Raw genomic sequence first — 15,692 nt, forward strand, 5'->3', positions numbered from 1 at the left:
GTGACCCATGCAGACCCTGGTCCTGCCCCTGGGTAAGACTCTGCCTTCTGAAGTTGTACACCTGTAAGATGGGGGGGAGTTGTGCTTGTCCCTCTGGGCAGGGTGGGTGATAAGGACTTTCTCTGAAGGCTGGACCTGCCTGGTGCAGGTGACTGTCACTGCTGTCTTTTTTGTCATCCTTACAGGAGAGCAAGGCCCAGAAAGGGGAGAAGTGGCCCAAAACAGAAGCCAACAGGAGCCGCTAAAGGGGCGCTAATAGGACAGAGTTGGTGGGCCCTGATGTGTTTGTTTAATTATAGATGTGACACAGCTTCCCTGAAAAGTGTCTTTCATTCATTTCCTACATAGTCACTGAGTCCCGGTTTGCCACAGGTATAAGCTCTACCTGAACAGAGCGCAAAGATTGGGAAGGTCAGGACAGTGATACTAGAGGTAACTAGGATCCAGAATTTCTGTGCCCGATCACCTCTGAGTCAAGGAAGGCCGGTCAGGGAGGGCTTCCTGGAGGAGGGGACATAACACCAGGGTGCGTCATGATTTAGAGGGACCCAGGAAGTCCTCCTGATATAATGACAGGTGGGAAAAAGAAAATATCATAAAATATAATTTAAGATACATCTTGTGAAGTGTGGGGAAAGGGGAGGGAGCTAGGAGACAGAGGAGACTGAGCCCCCAAAGGCAGTCAAGCTATCTATGGGACAGTCCCGAGTGATTGGGATTTTTCTTCTTGGGGAGGTTACTCCGGGTGATTCAATTCCCACCCCAAAAGTCACTCCGCCGCCCAGGAGTCGAAGACTTAGGAAAGAAAAAACAGAAACAAGAATCAGACCCGGTGCGCAGCCCAACTTGGCCACACCTCTAGGGTCCAGAGAATCCCCGGGAACCCAGACCCCGCTGGGGCCGTCCACGGCCAGAAGGACCACCCAATACCTCCCCACACCCCACGAACCGCATGTGGATTCCGAGGCCACCGGCCCGGTCCCTGACCCGGGACCGACCCCCTTCTACCAGCAGGGACCCGGCGGGGCGGTGCTGGGCGCCGCGGGCTCCCCGGCCGCAGTGTCGCCGCAGCGCCGGCCCCGCCCCCGCCCGCTCCACCCCACCCCCCCGCGGCCGCGGCCCCGAGCGGTTCCACAGCGGAGGCCCACGCCGAGCCCAGGTGAGCTCCCGCCCCAGGAACCCCAGCCCCCAGGACCCCGGACCCCGACCCCGCCACGCAGGCTCTGCTGCCGGGTCCCAGCCCCGCTGCCTCCGCCCCCGGGGCCAGCGGGCGCGCTCGCAGGTCTCGGACCCTGGGCCGGCGCGGTGGGGGCTGGGGCAGACAGCGGGAGAGGGAGAGAGAGAAGCTGGGGCCGAAGCGCCTCTATTCCTTCTCCCCTACCCGGCCCGGGGCCCTTCCCCACTACCCTCGGCGTCCCACTGTGTGCCTGTCCCCCTTCCGCCCCCCCTCCCCGCCCGGTGTGGTGAGGACATCTGGACGGCTGGAAGGCGGCTAGAAAGGTCTTCCCAGATAGAGGGGACTGCACGTGCAAAAGCAGGGAGAGTTCGCGGGAGGCTTGCGGCCGGGCCCTGCCGCGGAGCAGGTGAGGGCCGGCACCCCTCTAACTTGATTGCTATCCTGAAGAAGGCTGAAAGCCACTGAGGGTCCCAAGTGAACAGCACCCCCCCACCCCGCTCCCTTTTCTGCCCAGCCTGCACTGGCCTAGGGGGACCGTGTCCTGGTGAGTGAGGACACATGCTCCTGGTGGGAAAGTTAGAACTTTTCAGCACTGGGTTAATTTCTGGGAAAGGGGCAGCACTCCACAAAATCTTGGGGATGCCGCCTGCTGCTCCACAAGCAAGAACCTTTGCCTTTGAGGTAGCAGGGCTCCCAGCCTGCCTGCACACAGTAGGCCTGGAGAAGGTTCGATCCCCAGCAAATCTCTTTCCAGGCCCAAGGCTCTGGAGGGTCTAGGACCCCCAGGCACCCCAGGGAGGGAGAAACCGCCCAGACAGGGACTGAACAGCAAGTGGAGGGCCCACCTTCTCAGACATCTGTAGCCCAGCAGGTGAAACCTGAGGCCAGGCAGGAAGGAGGTGGACCGGGCTGAGCCCGAGGAGAAGCCAGGAACTGGGGAGGGCCCCTTGTGCCCAGGGAGGGGCCAGGCAGGGCAGGTGGTAGCTCAGTCTTACTGATCTGCCTTGGTGATGAGTGGGGGACCAAGTACCAGTATGCCCCATGTGGCCAGTGACCTTTGGCTGCCACCATCTCCCGAACTGTAAGTGCGCGCCTCTAGGGCTGGTAAGATCAGATGCCAGGCCGTAGATGGCCCTTCCCAACTTTTCCTCCTTGGCCCCCTTGCTCTCAGGCACCCACTCAAAGCCTTTGCTAGGATCTGGGCAAGACCAAGTAGGCCTCAGCCCCACCTCAAGTTAGACTTCAGGAAGAACTTCCAGGGAAACAAGGGGGAAGTTCTTGTGGAATGGACTGGGGGGAGATCATTTATAAACAGGGCTGCTACACCTTTGTCCCAGGGCTTCCAAAGTCCGGTCTATAAGCCGAACCTTCCAGGAGGCTGACCCTGTGGCCTTGAGGACTCTGATCTGGTGACCTCTCGCCCAATCCTGTGGCTTGCAGGGAGATATGGGGGCTTCCTGGGTCCCTGCCCATCTTGAAACTAACCAAGGCAGGGGGGGAGGTGGGAGGTCACCTGGATGCCCCTTTCTGCTGCTTGACCTTGGGAAGCCCTTGGCCTCTCAGTTTCTCCAACTGCTGTTGGATGTCATCTCAGCACCATAGGCCTGGAGAGCATTTGCGAAGTGGGGGGCCTGTGTACAGGGTGGGAGCTCATGGCTGCTGGGCATGGGCTGTGTGCCTGGGCTCCCTTTCCCCCAACCTCATCAGACCTGGGCCAGCCGCCTACTTCTGTTCACCATGGAGCTGGGTTTCCCTGGGGACCAGTGGACTGGCCCAGCCCAACCCCCACCCACCCACACCCTCCAGTGTCTCCTGGCCTCACTCACCCTGGGAGGAGGGGTAGAGGCTGGAGGCTGGGCCACCTCTTGGACCCCTGCCCCCTTTGCCCTGCCTTCCAGGGCTGGAAAGCCTCCATCCACTGCTGGGCCAGGAGGAAGAACCAGGGGTTGCCTGGGGGAGGTGGGTATCCAGGAACTGCCAGCCAGAGTGGGGGCCAGGGCCCAGGAGAACTAAATGTCATCCCCGTTGTAGGAAGGAGAAACTACAGAATCAGGAGGGCTTTGATCTGCCTGAGAGGACCTGGGTTTGGACCCCAGGCATGGTGGGGGCTCCCAGGCTGCTGGCTTTCCAGTGGGCTACAGAAATCAGGTTTTATCAGACAAGGCAGCTGTGGGGCTGGACCAAAAAGGCTGAGATCAGTGCAGAGGGCCCCCTAGGCAGTAAGCACAGCCCACAGGCAAAAATGGGAGGGGAGAGTGAGAGTAGGGAGGCGGGAGGGCCTCAAAGGGGAGGTGACTTCCAGGGTCCCCCATAGGCAGTGGATCCCAACTCAAATGTGCGCGTCTTCCCGAAGCGCCCCCCCACCCCTGCTGCCCCCATCTATCTCTATCTCTCTGCATCTCTCTCCACAACCCCCATCAAAGCCCTGGTCCCTACAGATGCCCCTTGTCTCCCCTGCAGGTCCTGGAGGCAGCTCCGGCCCGGATGGCAGCTCCAGCATCTCTAAGGGCCATGGGGAGTCCAGCCCCACCTCCGGGGGCACCCTAGGCCTCCCACAGCCCACCATCTGTGTACCTGCCCCCCCCATCAGCTGTGGGCCATTCGCCATGGGTGGGTGCTTCTCCAAACCCAAGCCAGGTACCTCCTCTCTTCTTGCCTCATCCTCCCGATCCCTCTCCCCACCCTCCCCCCTCCCTCTCCCCTCCCCTCTCCCTCCCTCCTTCCCTCCTCCAGCCACCTTCCTCCTCCCCCTCCCCCCTCTGCCTCCGAAGTAGGTCAGGCTGGGCGGCCGGCTGCTCAGAATGTTAATTCCCTGTAGGCAGGAGGGGGTGGGGGGCCTGGAGCCTTCTCTTGGCCCCCCTCCAATGGGTCCCCTTCTTTATCTGGGGCTTTGGGTGCTTCTGGGGGAAATAGCAGCTGAACCTCTCTCAGAAAGTAGAATTTAGGGTTCCTCCTGCTCCAGGATAGGGCAGGGGGGCCTTCCCCTTAGGGCTGGGGTAGAGGGACTCCAAGGACACCCTTAGCTGCTGTGTGACCCAGGGCATGCACGTTACCTCTCTGAGCCTCAATTCCCTCTCTGCAAAATAAGCCTGACCCATCAAAGTTGCCATGAGGGTGGGGTGGACAGATCACAGCCCTCTTCTGATGCCCTGTGTGACCTTGAACTGAGTTGCCCCATTTGTGCAGGAAATCCTACCCTGCTTGGCCAGAGGGGCTCCGGCCTGAGGTGGGGGCTTCCCCGGTGCTAAGGGAGGCCTGGATGTGCTCTCCACGGAGACTTCTGCCTGTTGGGCTCTCTCCAGCCCCCGTTTTCCCTCTCTCTCTTCACAACACTCAGGAAGGCAAAAGAATGGAGGCCTGTCACAGGTGAAGACATGGAGGCCCAGAGAGGTGTCTCTCTCTCTCTCTCTCTCTCTCTCTCTCTCTCTCTCTCTCGTGCCCAGTCAGTGCCCCGCCCACCTGCCACCCAGGCCACCCTTCCCTGGCCAGCTCCCCTTATACCTGATACCCATCGGCTCCATTACCTTGGAACACATGAGACTTTTCTCCTTTTCCTGGGTCTGAGGGAGAACTTGGGGGCAAGAGGAGACCTTTAATGCCCTGCCAGGCAGAATGGACGTCCCCCCCCCGCCCCGTACCTGTCCCAGGGACCACCTATCCCTCCCCCCATGCCCATCCTGTGGGTACCCAGTTCTGGGCCCAATCCTGACACCCTTCCTGGCTCCATGTATGACTTGGGTGAATAATGGCCATTGTCTTGACCTCAGCCTTCCCCCCCATCAGAAGTGGGCAGGAAAATGCTAGCTGGTCTGGCAGGAGGCCAAGAGCAGAGGATGCCACCTGCAGCTTCCTTTAAAGGACTTCAGCAGGCTGGCCTGCCTGAGACCCCTGGCCCCCAGCTCCCAGGTCAGGAGCTGACAGATCTCACTGTCCCAGAGGCAGTGGTGAGAACATGTTCTTGAGCCCAAATCCAGCCCTGCCGCTTTCTGGCTGTGTAGCCTTGGGCAGGTGACTTCACCTCTCTGAGCCTCTGCGTTCTCATGTATAAGTGGGGCTAAGAGGGGGCAATTTTGCCCCTTCCCCTGTCCTGCCCCATGCACACTGTCTTGCTTAGCACAGGGCCTGGCACACAGGAAGGGGTATGTGTAGAACATTATTACTCCTCTTTTTGGAGGTAGGCTCCCTGCTTATAGGACTCCCCTGTGGGGCTATGGCTATTAGGTTGGAGCTTAGACCCCTAGGCACCTACACTGGGCAGGTCAAGGGTGAGGTTCAGAGAATGTCAGCATGTGTGAATGGGAGCATTTGGGCCATAAAAGTTCAGCTGGGGTCAAGAGGGTCTACAGGGAGACCAGAGCAAACCAAAGGTCTTTGTGCAAACTCTACCTACCATCTTGCTTGACTCTGGGTTGGACCACATCAGCACACATTTCCTGAGCTCGCTCTATACTCCCCATGTTCCATTGGCTCTGGGTCCATGATAAGAAGTGTTCTGGGCCAGACCCTTGCCAAGCTCAGAACTAGGAAGAAGCACAGCTCTCTTAGCATCTAGTCGTTTGCCTCTTCTGGGGCCACAAGTGCCACTTAAAGGCTTTCCCTTTGTGCCATGGCTGCCAGGAGGCTCAGAGCTAACAATACAATGCTATTCCCCAACTTCATCTGTTGAGTTTCTAGTCTGAGTTACATATATTAAATCCTTCAGCATTCCCTACCACCAAGGAAGTAGGCACTGTTCTCTCTGTTTTATAATGAAGGCATCTGAGGTCCACAGGGGTAAGGCAAGTGTGCATGGTCACATGGGCTCCCGGGAATCATGAGGCTAGGGTTGATCTGGCTCTGTGGGTGGGCAGAGACCCCCCTCTACATCCACCATTCCACTACTGCCTCTGACTTAATGGATTCCCGTTAGACTGCATTGGCAAGCCCCTTGGAGCCTTCTGGAAGGACGTGGAGGATACAAACAATCTGGCTTGGCTGTTATCTGGGCCCCTGCCAGGCTGTTCTGTGAGCTTCCTCTCTACAGTTCACATAGCTGGTGTCAGCTGAGTTGGGAGTATTTTCCTTTTTAATTCTTTTCAAAACATTCTAACACCATTACATAAAGTATGGAAAGTGGAGGCAAAGAACCCACCCCACCCTCAATCTCCCTCTCCCCTACCACCTGACCCCACAGCTTCAGCATGGTGGTGGGCTCTAGGGCCCTTCCTGCGCAGTTGGAATCAAGGAGCAGACCTTCACCCCTGCCCCCTGCTGTGCCTGGGCCAGGCTAAGAGCTGGGACTCAAGGATAAGGGGTGTGGGCCTGCCTTCCCCGGCTCTGGGCCAGGCCAGGGTGGGAGATTAGCACAGCGTGAGATGAGGAATGGGCAGCCGGAGGACGCAGCAGCTGAACTGTCCAGGTGGATGGGTAGGGGTGAGCCAGGGCCGGGAAGGATGACAACCCAGGCCAAGGGAATTGCATAGGCAGAAGGCCCAGAGGCGCGACTCCGTGTTCTCTGTTTCTGGAGTGCCAGGTCTGCGGTGGAGGGGACGAGAGGTAAAATGGGGAGAGGCCTGGAGGCTCTGGTGCCTTGGGAGTTGGTAGAAGCCCCTCCTGCTTCCTCCTGGTCCCATGCTGGGCCAAGGGCTTAGCTTCCATCACTCGGCCCAGGAGGCCGGATTATCGCTGCTAAAAATTCTGTTTATTGTTCCCTTCTAATTAGAAAAACACCCCAGGCACATTGTAGGGAATTTAGAAAATGCAAAGAAATATAAAGACTGAAAACCAGCTAACTGCCTGCTAGAACGGGTCCCATAGGCACTCTGGGGAAGGGTCTTCTGCGTGGAAGCTTCGAGAGGTGGGCCCCGCGCACCCTCTGCACCTACCGTTTTTGTTTTTTTTTTTTTAAAGATTTTATTTATTCATTTGACAGAGATCACAAGTAGGCAGAAAGGCAGGCAGAGAGAGAGGAAGGGAAGCAGGCTCCCTGCCGCGCAGAGAGCCCGATGCGGGGCTTGATCCCAGGACCCTGGGGTCATGACCTGAGCCGAAGGCAGAGGCTTTAGGACCCTGGGATCATGACCTGAGCCGAAGGCAGAGGCTTTAACCCACTGAGCCACCCAGGCGCCCCTGCACCTACCCTTTTTGGGTGGGGTTCACACCCAAGACCCCAGACCCCTGCACATGAAAACATGGAAAACCCAGGGCTTGGCAAATGATGGGTTCCTACATTGGTGAGCATAACTATTTTAAGAGGTTGAAAATAAATTGTGTACATTTTTTTTTAATTAAAAAAAAAAAACCTCTCAAACCTATGGGAAAGTTGCAAACAGACCAACAGACCTTCTGTTTGCCATCACCCAGATTCACTGGCCAGGAAATGAGCCGCACCCAGATTTGGACATCCTGCTCTCATTGGGTCTGACTATACACGTGACCTGACCCTTTAGGGATGTCCCCCGCCATCCGGGACCACGCGTTTGGAGTCTGAGCAGGGCTCAGGGCACCAGGGTTCTTTCTTCCCACATAGATTCTTGTACAAAAGGCAATGTCAGGGTCAAAGGAGCCCCCTCGTGCCCCCCCCACCTCATTTGTTACTGAAAAAGAAAACATGCAGAGATGAACTCAAGACAACCCAGCTTACCCTCCTGTCTCTGTTCTCCTTCTCACCTGTTTTAAGGCTCTCTGAAGCTGGTGCAGGGAGCTTTCTGGAAAGGTGGAGGCATGGGAGGAAACTCACTCAAAGGAGCCAGCCCTGGAGCTGGTGGGGTGGGGAAGGGAGTGGGCCAGGCTGGGGGCTCATTGTGCTGCCCTGCCCACCCACAGTGGAGCTCAAGATCGAGGTGGTGCTGCCGGAGAAGGAGCGAGGCAAGGAGGAGCTGTCAGCCAGCGGGAAGGGCAGCCCCCGGGCCTACCAGGGCAATGGCACAGCCCGCCACTTCCACGCTGAGGAGCGCCTGACCGCCCCTCACCCCTATCCCGGCCCTCAGGACTGTGTGGAGGCCGCTGTCTGCCATGTCAAGGACCTCGAGAATGGCCAGTGGGTGCTGGGCCTGGGGGGCGGGGGCTCCCAGGGGCCCAAGATGGGAAGGCAAGATGCAGGCCATGGAAGGGGTGGGCCGGGGGGCCTGGAAGGGGCCTTCACAGGCGTCCGCACCAGCTCCCACCATCATGGCCTCTCCTGGTCTGGGCCTGCTCCCCAGAAAGTTGGACTCTGGGAAGAGGTGCCCACCCTAAGTGGGGCCTGGTGTGTAGCCTGTGGTCTGAGCGCAGCCCCTCCCCAGGATGCGGGAAGTGGAGCTGGGCTGGGGGAAGGTGCTGCTGGTGAAGGACAACGGGGAGTTCCACGCTCTGGGCCACAAGTGTCCACATTATGGCGCACCCCTGGTGAAAGGTGAGCTGTCCACACAGGTGGTGGAGCGGGACCTCCCTGAAGGGTGCTCAGGTCCTCCTTGGACCCTCAGGGTCTCATCTATCAGTGGGGTCGCCTGGGCTGTGGGGAAGAGCCAGCAGCTGCTGGGACACAGGGGAGAGGGACTGTTGCTGGTGGCCCCAACCTGGCAACTCCCTCCCCCAGGCGTGCTGTCCCGTGGCCGGGTGCGCTGCCCTTGGCATGGTGCCTGCTTCAACATCAGCACTGGTGACCTGGAGGACTTCCCTGGCCTAGACAGTCTGCACAAATTCCAGGTGGGGCTAGTTGGGCAGTGGGGTGGGAGCCTGGGAGTGCAGGGCAGGGGTTGGAGCACCCGAAAACCTGGTCCTGAGCAACACAGCCCTTGCAGGTGAAGATTGAGAAGGAGAAGGTGTACGTCCGGGCCAGCAAGCAGGTGAGGGTGTGGCTTGGGGCTCAGGCAAAAGGGAGAAGTGAGGATAGCATCTTGACCCAGGCATTAGCATGTGAAAAGGCCCTGTGGCTGGGGAACAGAGTAAAAGGCTACCTGGTGGGGATGAGGCTGGACTGCAGCCACAGGACCTGGCCTGCTGGGATGATGGCACAAGGAAGATGTCCACAACTCTAGCTCCCAGCTGCCTTCTGCTCTCCGGCTATCCCTAGGCCTTGCAGCTCCAGCGAAGAACTAAGGTGATGGCCAAGTGTATCTCTACGAGTGCTGGCCACAGCAGCAGCACCAACGTGCTCATTGTAGGCGCAGGTTGGTGGTGGGGTTATGAGGGGTGGGGGTAGGGGGGGAAGGGGGGTCCCTGACACACAGCACCCTCCCCTCAGGTGCAGCTGGCTTAGTGTGTGCAGAGACCCTGCGGCAAGAGGGGTTCTCAGACAGGATCGTCTTGTGCACCCTGGACCGGCACCTCCCCTATGACCGACCTAAGCTCAGCAAGGTGGGAGGAGGCCCAGGAAGGGCCCAGCCCCCAGCCCCCTGGGCACAGTCAGGCCCTCTCAGTGCCCATTGGGCGTCTGGCATTTCTCTGCTCACAACAGTCCTATCTGTGGTACCTCCAAAAAGATGCGGGTTTGTTGAATTCTATCCACAGCCCCTTTGTGAATGGGGCCCAGTGCCACCCTCCCCAGGCCTTGGGTCCTCTGTTGTAAAATGGAACAATGGCCACCTGGCTTTATCTCAAGATAGCTATCTCCTGCAGTCCCTGGACGCCCAGCCGGAGCAGCTGGCCCTGAGGCCCAAGGAGTTTTTCCGAGCCTATGGTATCGAGGTGCTCACTGAGGCCCAGGTATGGGGCCAAGGCTAGGGAAGGCTTAGTGGGAACCACCAATGACGTGAGGCCATGAGGGCCCCTGGAAGCTTGTGGGGGGAGTGTGTCCTGCCCTCTTGGCCCTGCTGTCCAGGCACCCTGGCGCACTCCAGGCCTGGAAAACAGCCCTGAATCTCCTTCCCGGCAGGCTTAGGGGCACATGCAGAGATCTGCTTAGGGTTGGGATGGGAGAGCGTAAGAATGGCTCTGAGAGGAAGGTGGTGTCTGAAATGTAAAGGGGAAAAGCCAGGAGGAAGGACGACCCAGGTGTCAGGAATGGCCCCGGTGGAACATTCCAGTTGAGAGGGTCTGGCAGGGGCTCGGAGGGGCAGCCTGGTTCAAGTCCACGCCCAGGCCCACCTTCTGCCCGACGTGGGTTGCAGGTGGTCACAGTGGATGTGAGAAACAAGAAGGTTGTGTTCAAGGATGGCTTCAAGCTGGAGTACAGCAAGCTGCTGCTTGCGCCAGGGAGCAGGTGGGAAGGTGTCTCCCCTTGTCCCCACCCCGGATGCTTGGCAGGGCACCAGCCGGGATGGGAGGGCTTGGGGTGCCGGGAGCCCCTCACTGATGCTGGCCACGACTCAGCCCTAAGACACTGAGCTGCAAAGGCAAAGAGGTAGAGAACGTGTTCACCATCCGGACGCCTGAAGATGCCAATCGTGTGGTGAGGCTGGCCCGGGGCCGCAACGCGGTGGTCGTGGGAGCTGGCTTCCTGGGTGAGCAGCCAGGGCTGGTGGGGGCGATGGTCTGTGACGGCTGGTCCCAGGGAGGCACAGGGTACCAGCCTGCCATCCACCACCCTGGCCCCAGGGATGGAAGTGGCTGCCTATCTGACCGAAAAAGCCCACTCGGTGTCTGTGGTGGAGCTGGAGGAGACACCCTTCAGGAGATTTTTGGGGGAACGTGTTGGTCGCGCCCTCATGAAGGTGAGTGCACCCTGGCCCCCAGCACCCAACCTCTTGGAACCCCAGGCACATGGCCAGCCCCGCCATGTTTTCATTCATGGCCTTGCCCACCTGCCCTGACAGATGTTTGAGAACAACCGGGTCAAGTTCTACATGCAGACGGAGGTGTCAGAGCTGCGGGCCCAGGAGGGAAAGGTGAGCCCTTCTTCCTGCTCCCCTGTTCCGTACTCACCCTTTCCCAGGAGCTGGGCCGCCCTGCTCACCCGCCTCCTCCCCACAGCTGAAGGAGGTCGTGCTGAAGAGCAGCAAGGTTGTGCGGGCTGACGTCTGTGTTGTGGGCATCGGTGAGTGGGCGGGCGGGCAGGCACCAGCAAGCACCTGCACGTGCTCCAGAGTGACCCTGGGCCTGTCCCTTCCCCTCCCTGAGCCTCGGTCTCCATATCCACAAAAGGGCCACTTCGCAGGGCTGTGGTGGGGGGTGTGGACATCGCTCATAGCCAGGGTTTGGTGTGGAGGACGCGCCCAGTGACCACTGCCCACAGATACCTCCATGGCCTGCCCCACATGGTCTGCAGGACCCAAACAACTCTCTACCTGGGCCCTGCTGCCCTCCAGGTGCCAGCCTGGGGAGGGACAGAGCTGGGAGATGGCAGTGTAGGAGCTGGGGAGGTACACCATGCCAACCATGGGGGGATGGGATGGGGGAGCTTCCTGGAGTCTCTCAGAGGAAGTGAGAGCCAGGGCAGTCTGGTGGTGGTGGGGGGGGTCCATCCAGAGGGGACAGGATGCATGAAAGCCACTAGGTGGGCTGCTCCTTGGACTATTGGTCTGGGGCTGGATTTTGGTGAGGGAGGGTATGGGTCATGGCGGACAAATGAGGCGGGAGAAGGGAGGGACTGGGGAATGAACACTGGTGGCCCTGTCCTGTCAGGCGCCGTGCCCGCCACAGGCTTCCTGAGGCAGAGCAGCGTCAATCTGGATTCCCGAGGCTTCATTCCTGTCAACAAGGTGGGGCCGGGCGGGGTGGGCAGGGTGCTCAGTGGGGGTGGTGGCAGGATCAGGCCAAGGTCCCTGTCCCACACATAGAACCCCGGCCCACTCCCCACAGATGATGCAGACCAACGTCCCAGGTGTGTTTGCCGCTGGCGATGCTGTCACTTTCCCCCTGGCCTGGAGGAACAACCGGAAAGTGAATATCCCACACTGGCAGATGGCTCACGCCCAGGGTATGACCCGCCCCATGGCAGGATGAGGGGTGGGAGGCTGTCCCAGGGGCTCAGCCTCCCCCAGGCCCACCCCCCAGTTGTTGGCCTTGGGTCCTGGTCTCTGGGTTACCCTTTCAAGGCTCAGGGGTGACCTGTCTGAGCAGCCAGTTGACACAGCAAGCCCTGTGGCCATCCATAGATATCCTCTTCATACCAGGTGTGTCTGTTTCATTGTGTGTGCATCAGAAATGGTGGGCAATCCCCCAACCCCAGGAAGCAGACCTTCCAGGTCTGGAGCACTTGGTTCAAATTCTCTAGAGAAGCGATCTGAGTGACTGGCTTTGAGCCAGGTGTCCCCTCTGCACCGATCAGCTGCAACCGGGGGGTGGGCAGTGGGCTGAGCAATGATGCATTACTTGACCTCTGGGGAGGTGAGGAGTAAGAGAAGGGGAGTAGCCCCACATGTCAGAGGTCCTCCGAGAGCCCGGGCATGCAATGTAGGGGTGGTGAGGGCTAGGGTCGGGGCTCTCACGACCCTGGGTCCTACAGGGCGGGTGGCCGCGCAGAACATGCTGGCGCAGGAGGCGGAGATCAGCACCGTACCCTACCTGTGGACAGCCATGTTTGGCAAGAGTCTGCGCTACGCTGGTAACGGAGGGGCGCTGGGCAGGGGCGGGGCCAAGGGCATTTAGGGGTGTGGCTAAGGTGTGTGCGGGGGCGGAGCCTGGGGGTTAGGACGTGGCTGTGAGCATCCTAGGGGCGTGAGCACACTTCTTCCGCCGTAAGAAGAGCGAAAACTGGATGGGGGCGGCACTGAGGACCACGTACAAGGACAAAGGAGCTGGGCACGGTGGGGGGCTCCAGGGAGGACTTAGGAAGGTACTGGGCGCTGACCTGGGGGAGTCCCATCCTCTCCTGTTCGGCCCACAGGGTACGGAGAAGGCTTCGACGACGTCATCATCCAGGGGGATCTGGAAGAGCTTAAGTTCGTGGCTTTTTACACCAAGTGAGAGCAACGGGGTGGAAGGCGGCCTGAAGCAGCGGTCGGGAAGGTCGGGAAGGGGGAGCCCATCCCAGAGGAGCTCTGCTCCAGTGGAGGGACCTACCTGAAAGGTGGACAGAGGAGGCAGCTAGGCAGGAGACCCTCCAAGGCCAAGTGAGGAGCCCGGGTAGTATTAAGTCCAGCAGCCACGTCTTGAGGCAGGACATTTTATTTTCAGAACAGCTCTTTGAGTAGGGGTTGTGGACTCCCACTTTTACACTGAGGAGAGTCACACGAGTAGAGAGTGGTGATCCCAGGACAAGTGCTCAGCCCTGAACTCCACTGAGGAGGAAGGCTAGAGCCTCCATGGGCCTTTGACAGGATCTCCAAGCCCACGTCAAGCCAAGCAAAGCAAGGAGGGCTGGGTGCTCAGGACGGTCCTGTTACCCTGCATAAGATCCCTCCCTGGGCCCCAGCTGAAGAGGAGTACCTGAAGGTCTCCAAGAAGGAAGGTTATTTCTGGGCAGTCCTCAGGCTCAGTTACTCTGTCCCTGCAGAGGCGATGAGGTGATTGCTGTGGCCAGCATGAATTACGATCCCATCGTGTCCAAGGTAGCTGAGGTGCTAGCCTCCGGCCGCGCCATCCGAAAGCGGGAGGTGGAGTGAGTGTGGGCTTCAGAGGTTTGGTGGGGGGAGGGAGAGGTTCCCCAAGGGACTGGCCCTTGGTAGCCATCCACTCCTGTAGCCCTACAGACCCCTTCCCCTGTTCTTGGTCCACATCGGTCTATGGGGCATCAGGTCTATGGGGTGGTGTGGGACAAGGGTGGTAGTTTACGAATGGGCTGGTTATTTGTGTTCTTGGGGTGATAGAGGGAGGGAAAGAGGCCGTGTCCCAGGGCAGAGCCAGTGCTATGGGGAGGGGATCAAAGCCCTTGGTCAAATCCACTCTTTGGGCAGTCATCGGGCCTGGGACACCCAACTGGATTTGGTTATATTGAGACTGGCAGAAGCTAGGGGTGGGGGGGGACAGGCAGCTAGTGATGTTGGGTGGTTGTTTGGTGTCTGGGAGACACTGGATGTCAGCCATTACCCTCACCCCAGGAGGGTGGCAATGGGAGTCACCCTGTAGGCTCAAAGCGCCTACAGAGAGGCCCCCCTCCCCCTGTCCAGGGACTGGGGAAAGCCTGGAGGTCACGGAACAGGAGTAGGCCTCGGGATGGAAACAATAGAGAACCAAGAGGGAACATGATGAATGACATACTCTCTCCCTCTCCCTGGCCTTCTCTCTCTCTCTCTCTCCCTTGCCTTCGAAAAGGCTGTTTGTGCTGCACAGCAAGTACGTGGTCCTCTGTCCCTCCTGTTGACCATTCTGAGCCTTTTCCACCTCAGCCCAGAGCCTGTACCCCATGGACTTCCCCTCTCTGCCTAAGTACCCATTTCTCCTGGGCACTGGGGCCTGGCACAAAGCAGGTCCCCTGCTGTCCTCAGGGATCACCTGTTCGTGGTGCCAAGTGGGTAACCTGCTATCTTCTACCCTGACTCCTCCTCCCCTCATTCCTGCAGGACCGGCGACATGTCCTGGCTCACAGGGAAAGGATCCTGAGCTCGCATGCAGCAGACTTGGGCAGGCACGCTTGGGCACCAGGGACAGAGGCCAAGCCCTGGGGGCAGGTGCCAACCTCCAATTTCCCAGGATCTCCCAGGGCAGAACCTGAGCCTTCCCAGTGCTTGCCTTCGATTGCCTGGCTCACCTCCAGTGAGGCTTCCTGCTTCCTCCAGGAGATGCTTACCCCCCAAGGCCTCAGCTGCCACTGAGGGCTGGCAATGGAGGCAGGACAGGCCTATCCTCTTCTCCCTCTCTTGAGACTGGTCCCCTGCAGGACCCTGAAAAATATTAGATATTCTCTTAAAATTAAAACGCACACATTTGCAGATCTGTGTGACTTCCATTGTAACTGGGCAGATTTTCATGAGGGAGAAAGCACAACCACACGATGCTCAGTAAGACATGAGTTTGGCCTATGAGCACTCAGGGGAGGTAGCGATTGATTCTGCCCCTGGGGTAGAAAGCTTGGGGGGAAAGCTTCTCCAACCAGAGTCTTGAATCTGGATTTTGAAAGAAGAGCGCTCCTGGTAGAAGGGATAGCACATGCCAAGGGTTTGAGATGGGAAGTGCTTCTTCAGAAGTCAGAGACAGCTGGTGCTTGGCGGTGTGGGGGCATGTGCCTACGGAGGGCTGTAGGGGAGGGCTGTAGGGGCCGGGTCCTGAGACAGATCCCATGCTTTTCAAGGTAGTCAGAACTCCCCGAATCCCCATTTTCCAGGTAAAGAAAATGAGGCTCTGCTGTTAAGTAAGAACGAGAATCTAGAGCCTCTCTACCACTCTGCCTCTCAGTCAAGAGGAATGCTGAGGGGGAGAAGTGGGGGCGCAGGCAGTAAGGGGATAGTCGGGCTCCCTCCCAGGCCGCTGAAAGCCCGGAACCCTCCACCCACGATCCCAAGAGCAGCAGACGGTCAAGGCCGAGTTCCGGGCACACCGGGCATGCCGGGAAGTGTGGCCCATCTCCGGGTGGCGTGGGCCTGCCCGGTGATGGGGATATCCAGTCCGGACGGGGCTGGAGCCTGGATGCTGTCTTCAGTGGAAGAGGGAATCTGGCGCGCGTACTTTGTGGGGAACGCTTCCCAGAGGGTTACTCACTCCCCGCTTCCCAGAGGCTGCGGGGCCCGAGGAGCCACGA

General features: G+C 59.2%; 1 protein-coding gene across 7 annotated transcripts; it reads left to right on the forward strand.

Annotated features, from left to right (window-relative positions):
• The first annotated feature begins 1,083 nt into the window (after positions 1-1,083).
• AIFM3 (apoptosis inducing factor mitochondria associated 3) lies at positions 1,084-14,886 on the forward strand. Of its 7 annotated transcripts, none has more exons than XM_059409018.1 (21): positions 1,084-1,159; positions 3,638-3,814; positions 7,982-8,195; positions 8,440-8,549; positions 8,733-8,842; positions 8,938-8,982; positions 9,210-9,306; positions 9,381-9,493; positions 9,755-9,841; positions 10,246-10,337; positions 10,448-10,578; positions 10,673-10,788; positions 10,891-10,962; positions 11,048-11,111; positions 11,699-11,775; positions 11,876-11,993; positions 12,522-12,620; positions 12,903-12,978; positions 13,512-13,611; positions 14,270-14,290; positions 14,518-14,886. In XM_059409018.1, exons 2-21 carry the CDS (start codon positions 3,784-3,786, stop codon positions 14,767-14,769), a joined length of 2,025 nt encoding a protein of 674 aa, XP_059265001.1. In that variant the 5' UTR covers positions 1,084-1,159; positions 3,638-3,783; the 3' UTR covers positions 14,770-14,886. The 7 variants fall into 7 exon arrangements, with proteins under 7 accessions (XP_059265001.1, XP_059265003.1, XP_059265000.1 ...); XM_059409017.1 differs by lacking the exon at positions 1,084-1,159 and adding an exon at positions 1,529-1,583; XM_059409022.1 differs by lacking the exon at positions 1,084-1,159 and adding an exon at positions 1,561-1,583 and having other exon boundaries at positions 13,512-13,616; positions 14,518-14,650.
• The last annotated feature ends 806 nt before the right edge of the window (positions 14,887-15,692 follow it).

Source organism: Mustela nigripes, chromosome 8 (assembly GCF_022355385.1).
Source record: "Mustela nigripes isolate SB6536 chromosome 8, MUSNIG.SB6536, whole genome shotgun sequence".
In the NCBI taxonomy this organism is placed as follows: Eukaryota; Metazoa; Chordata; class Mammalia; order Carnivora; family Mustelidae; genus Mustela; species Mustela nigripes.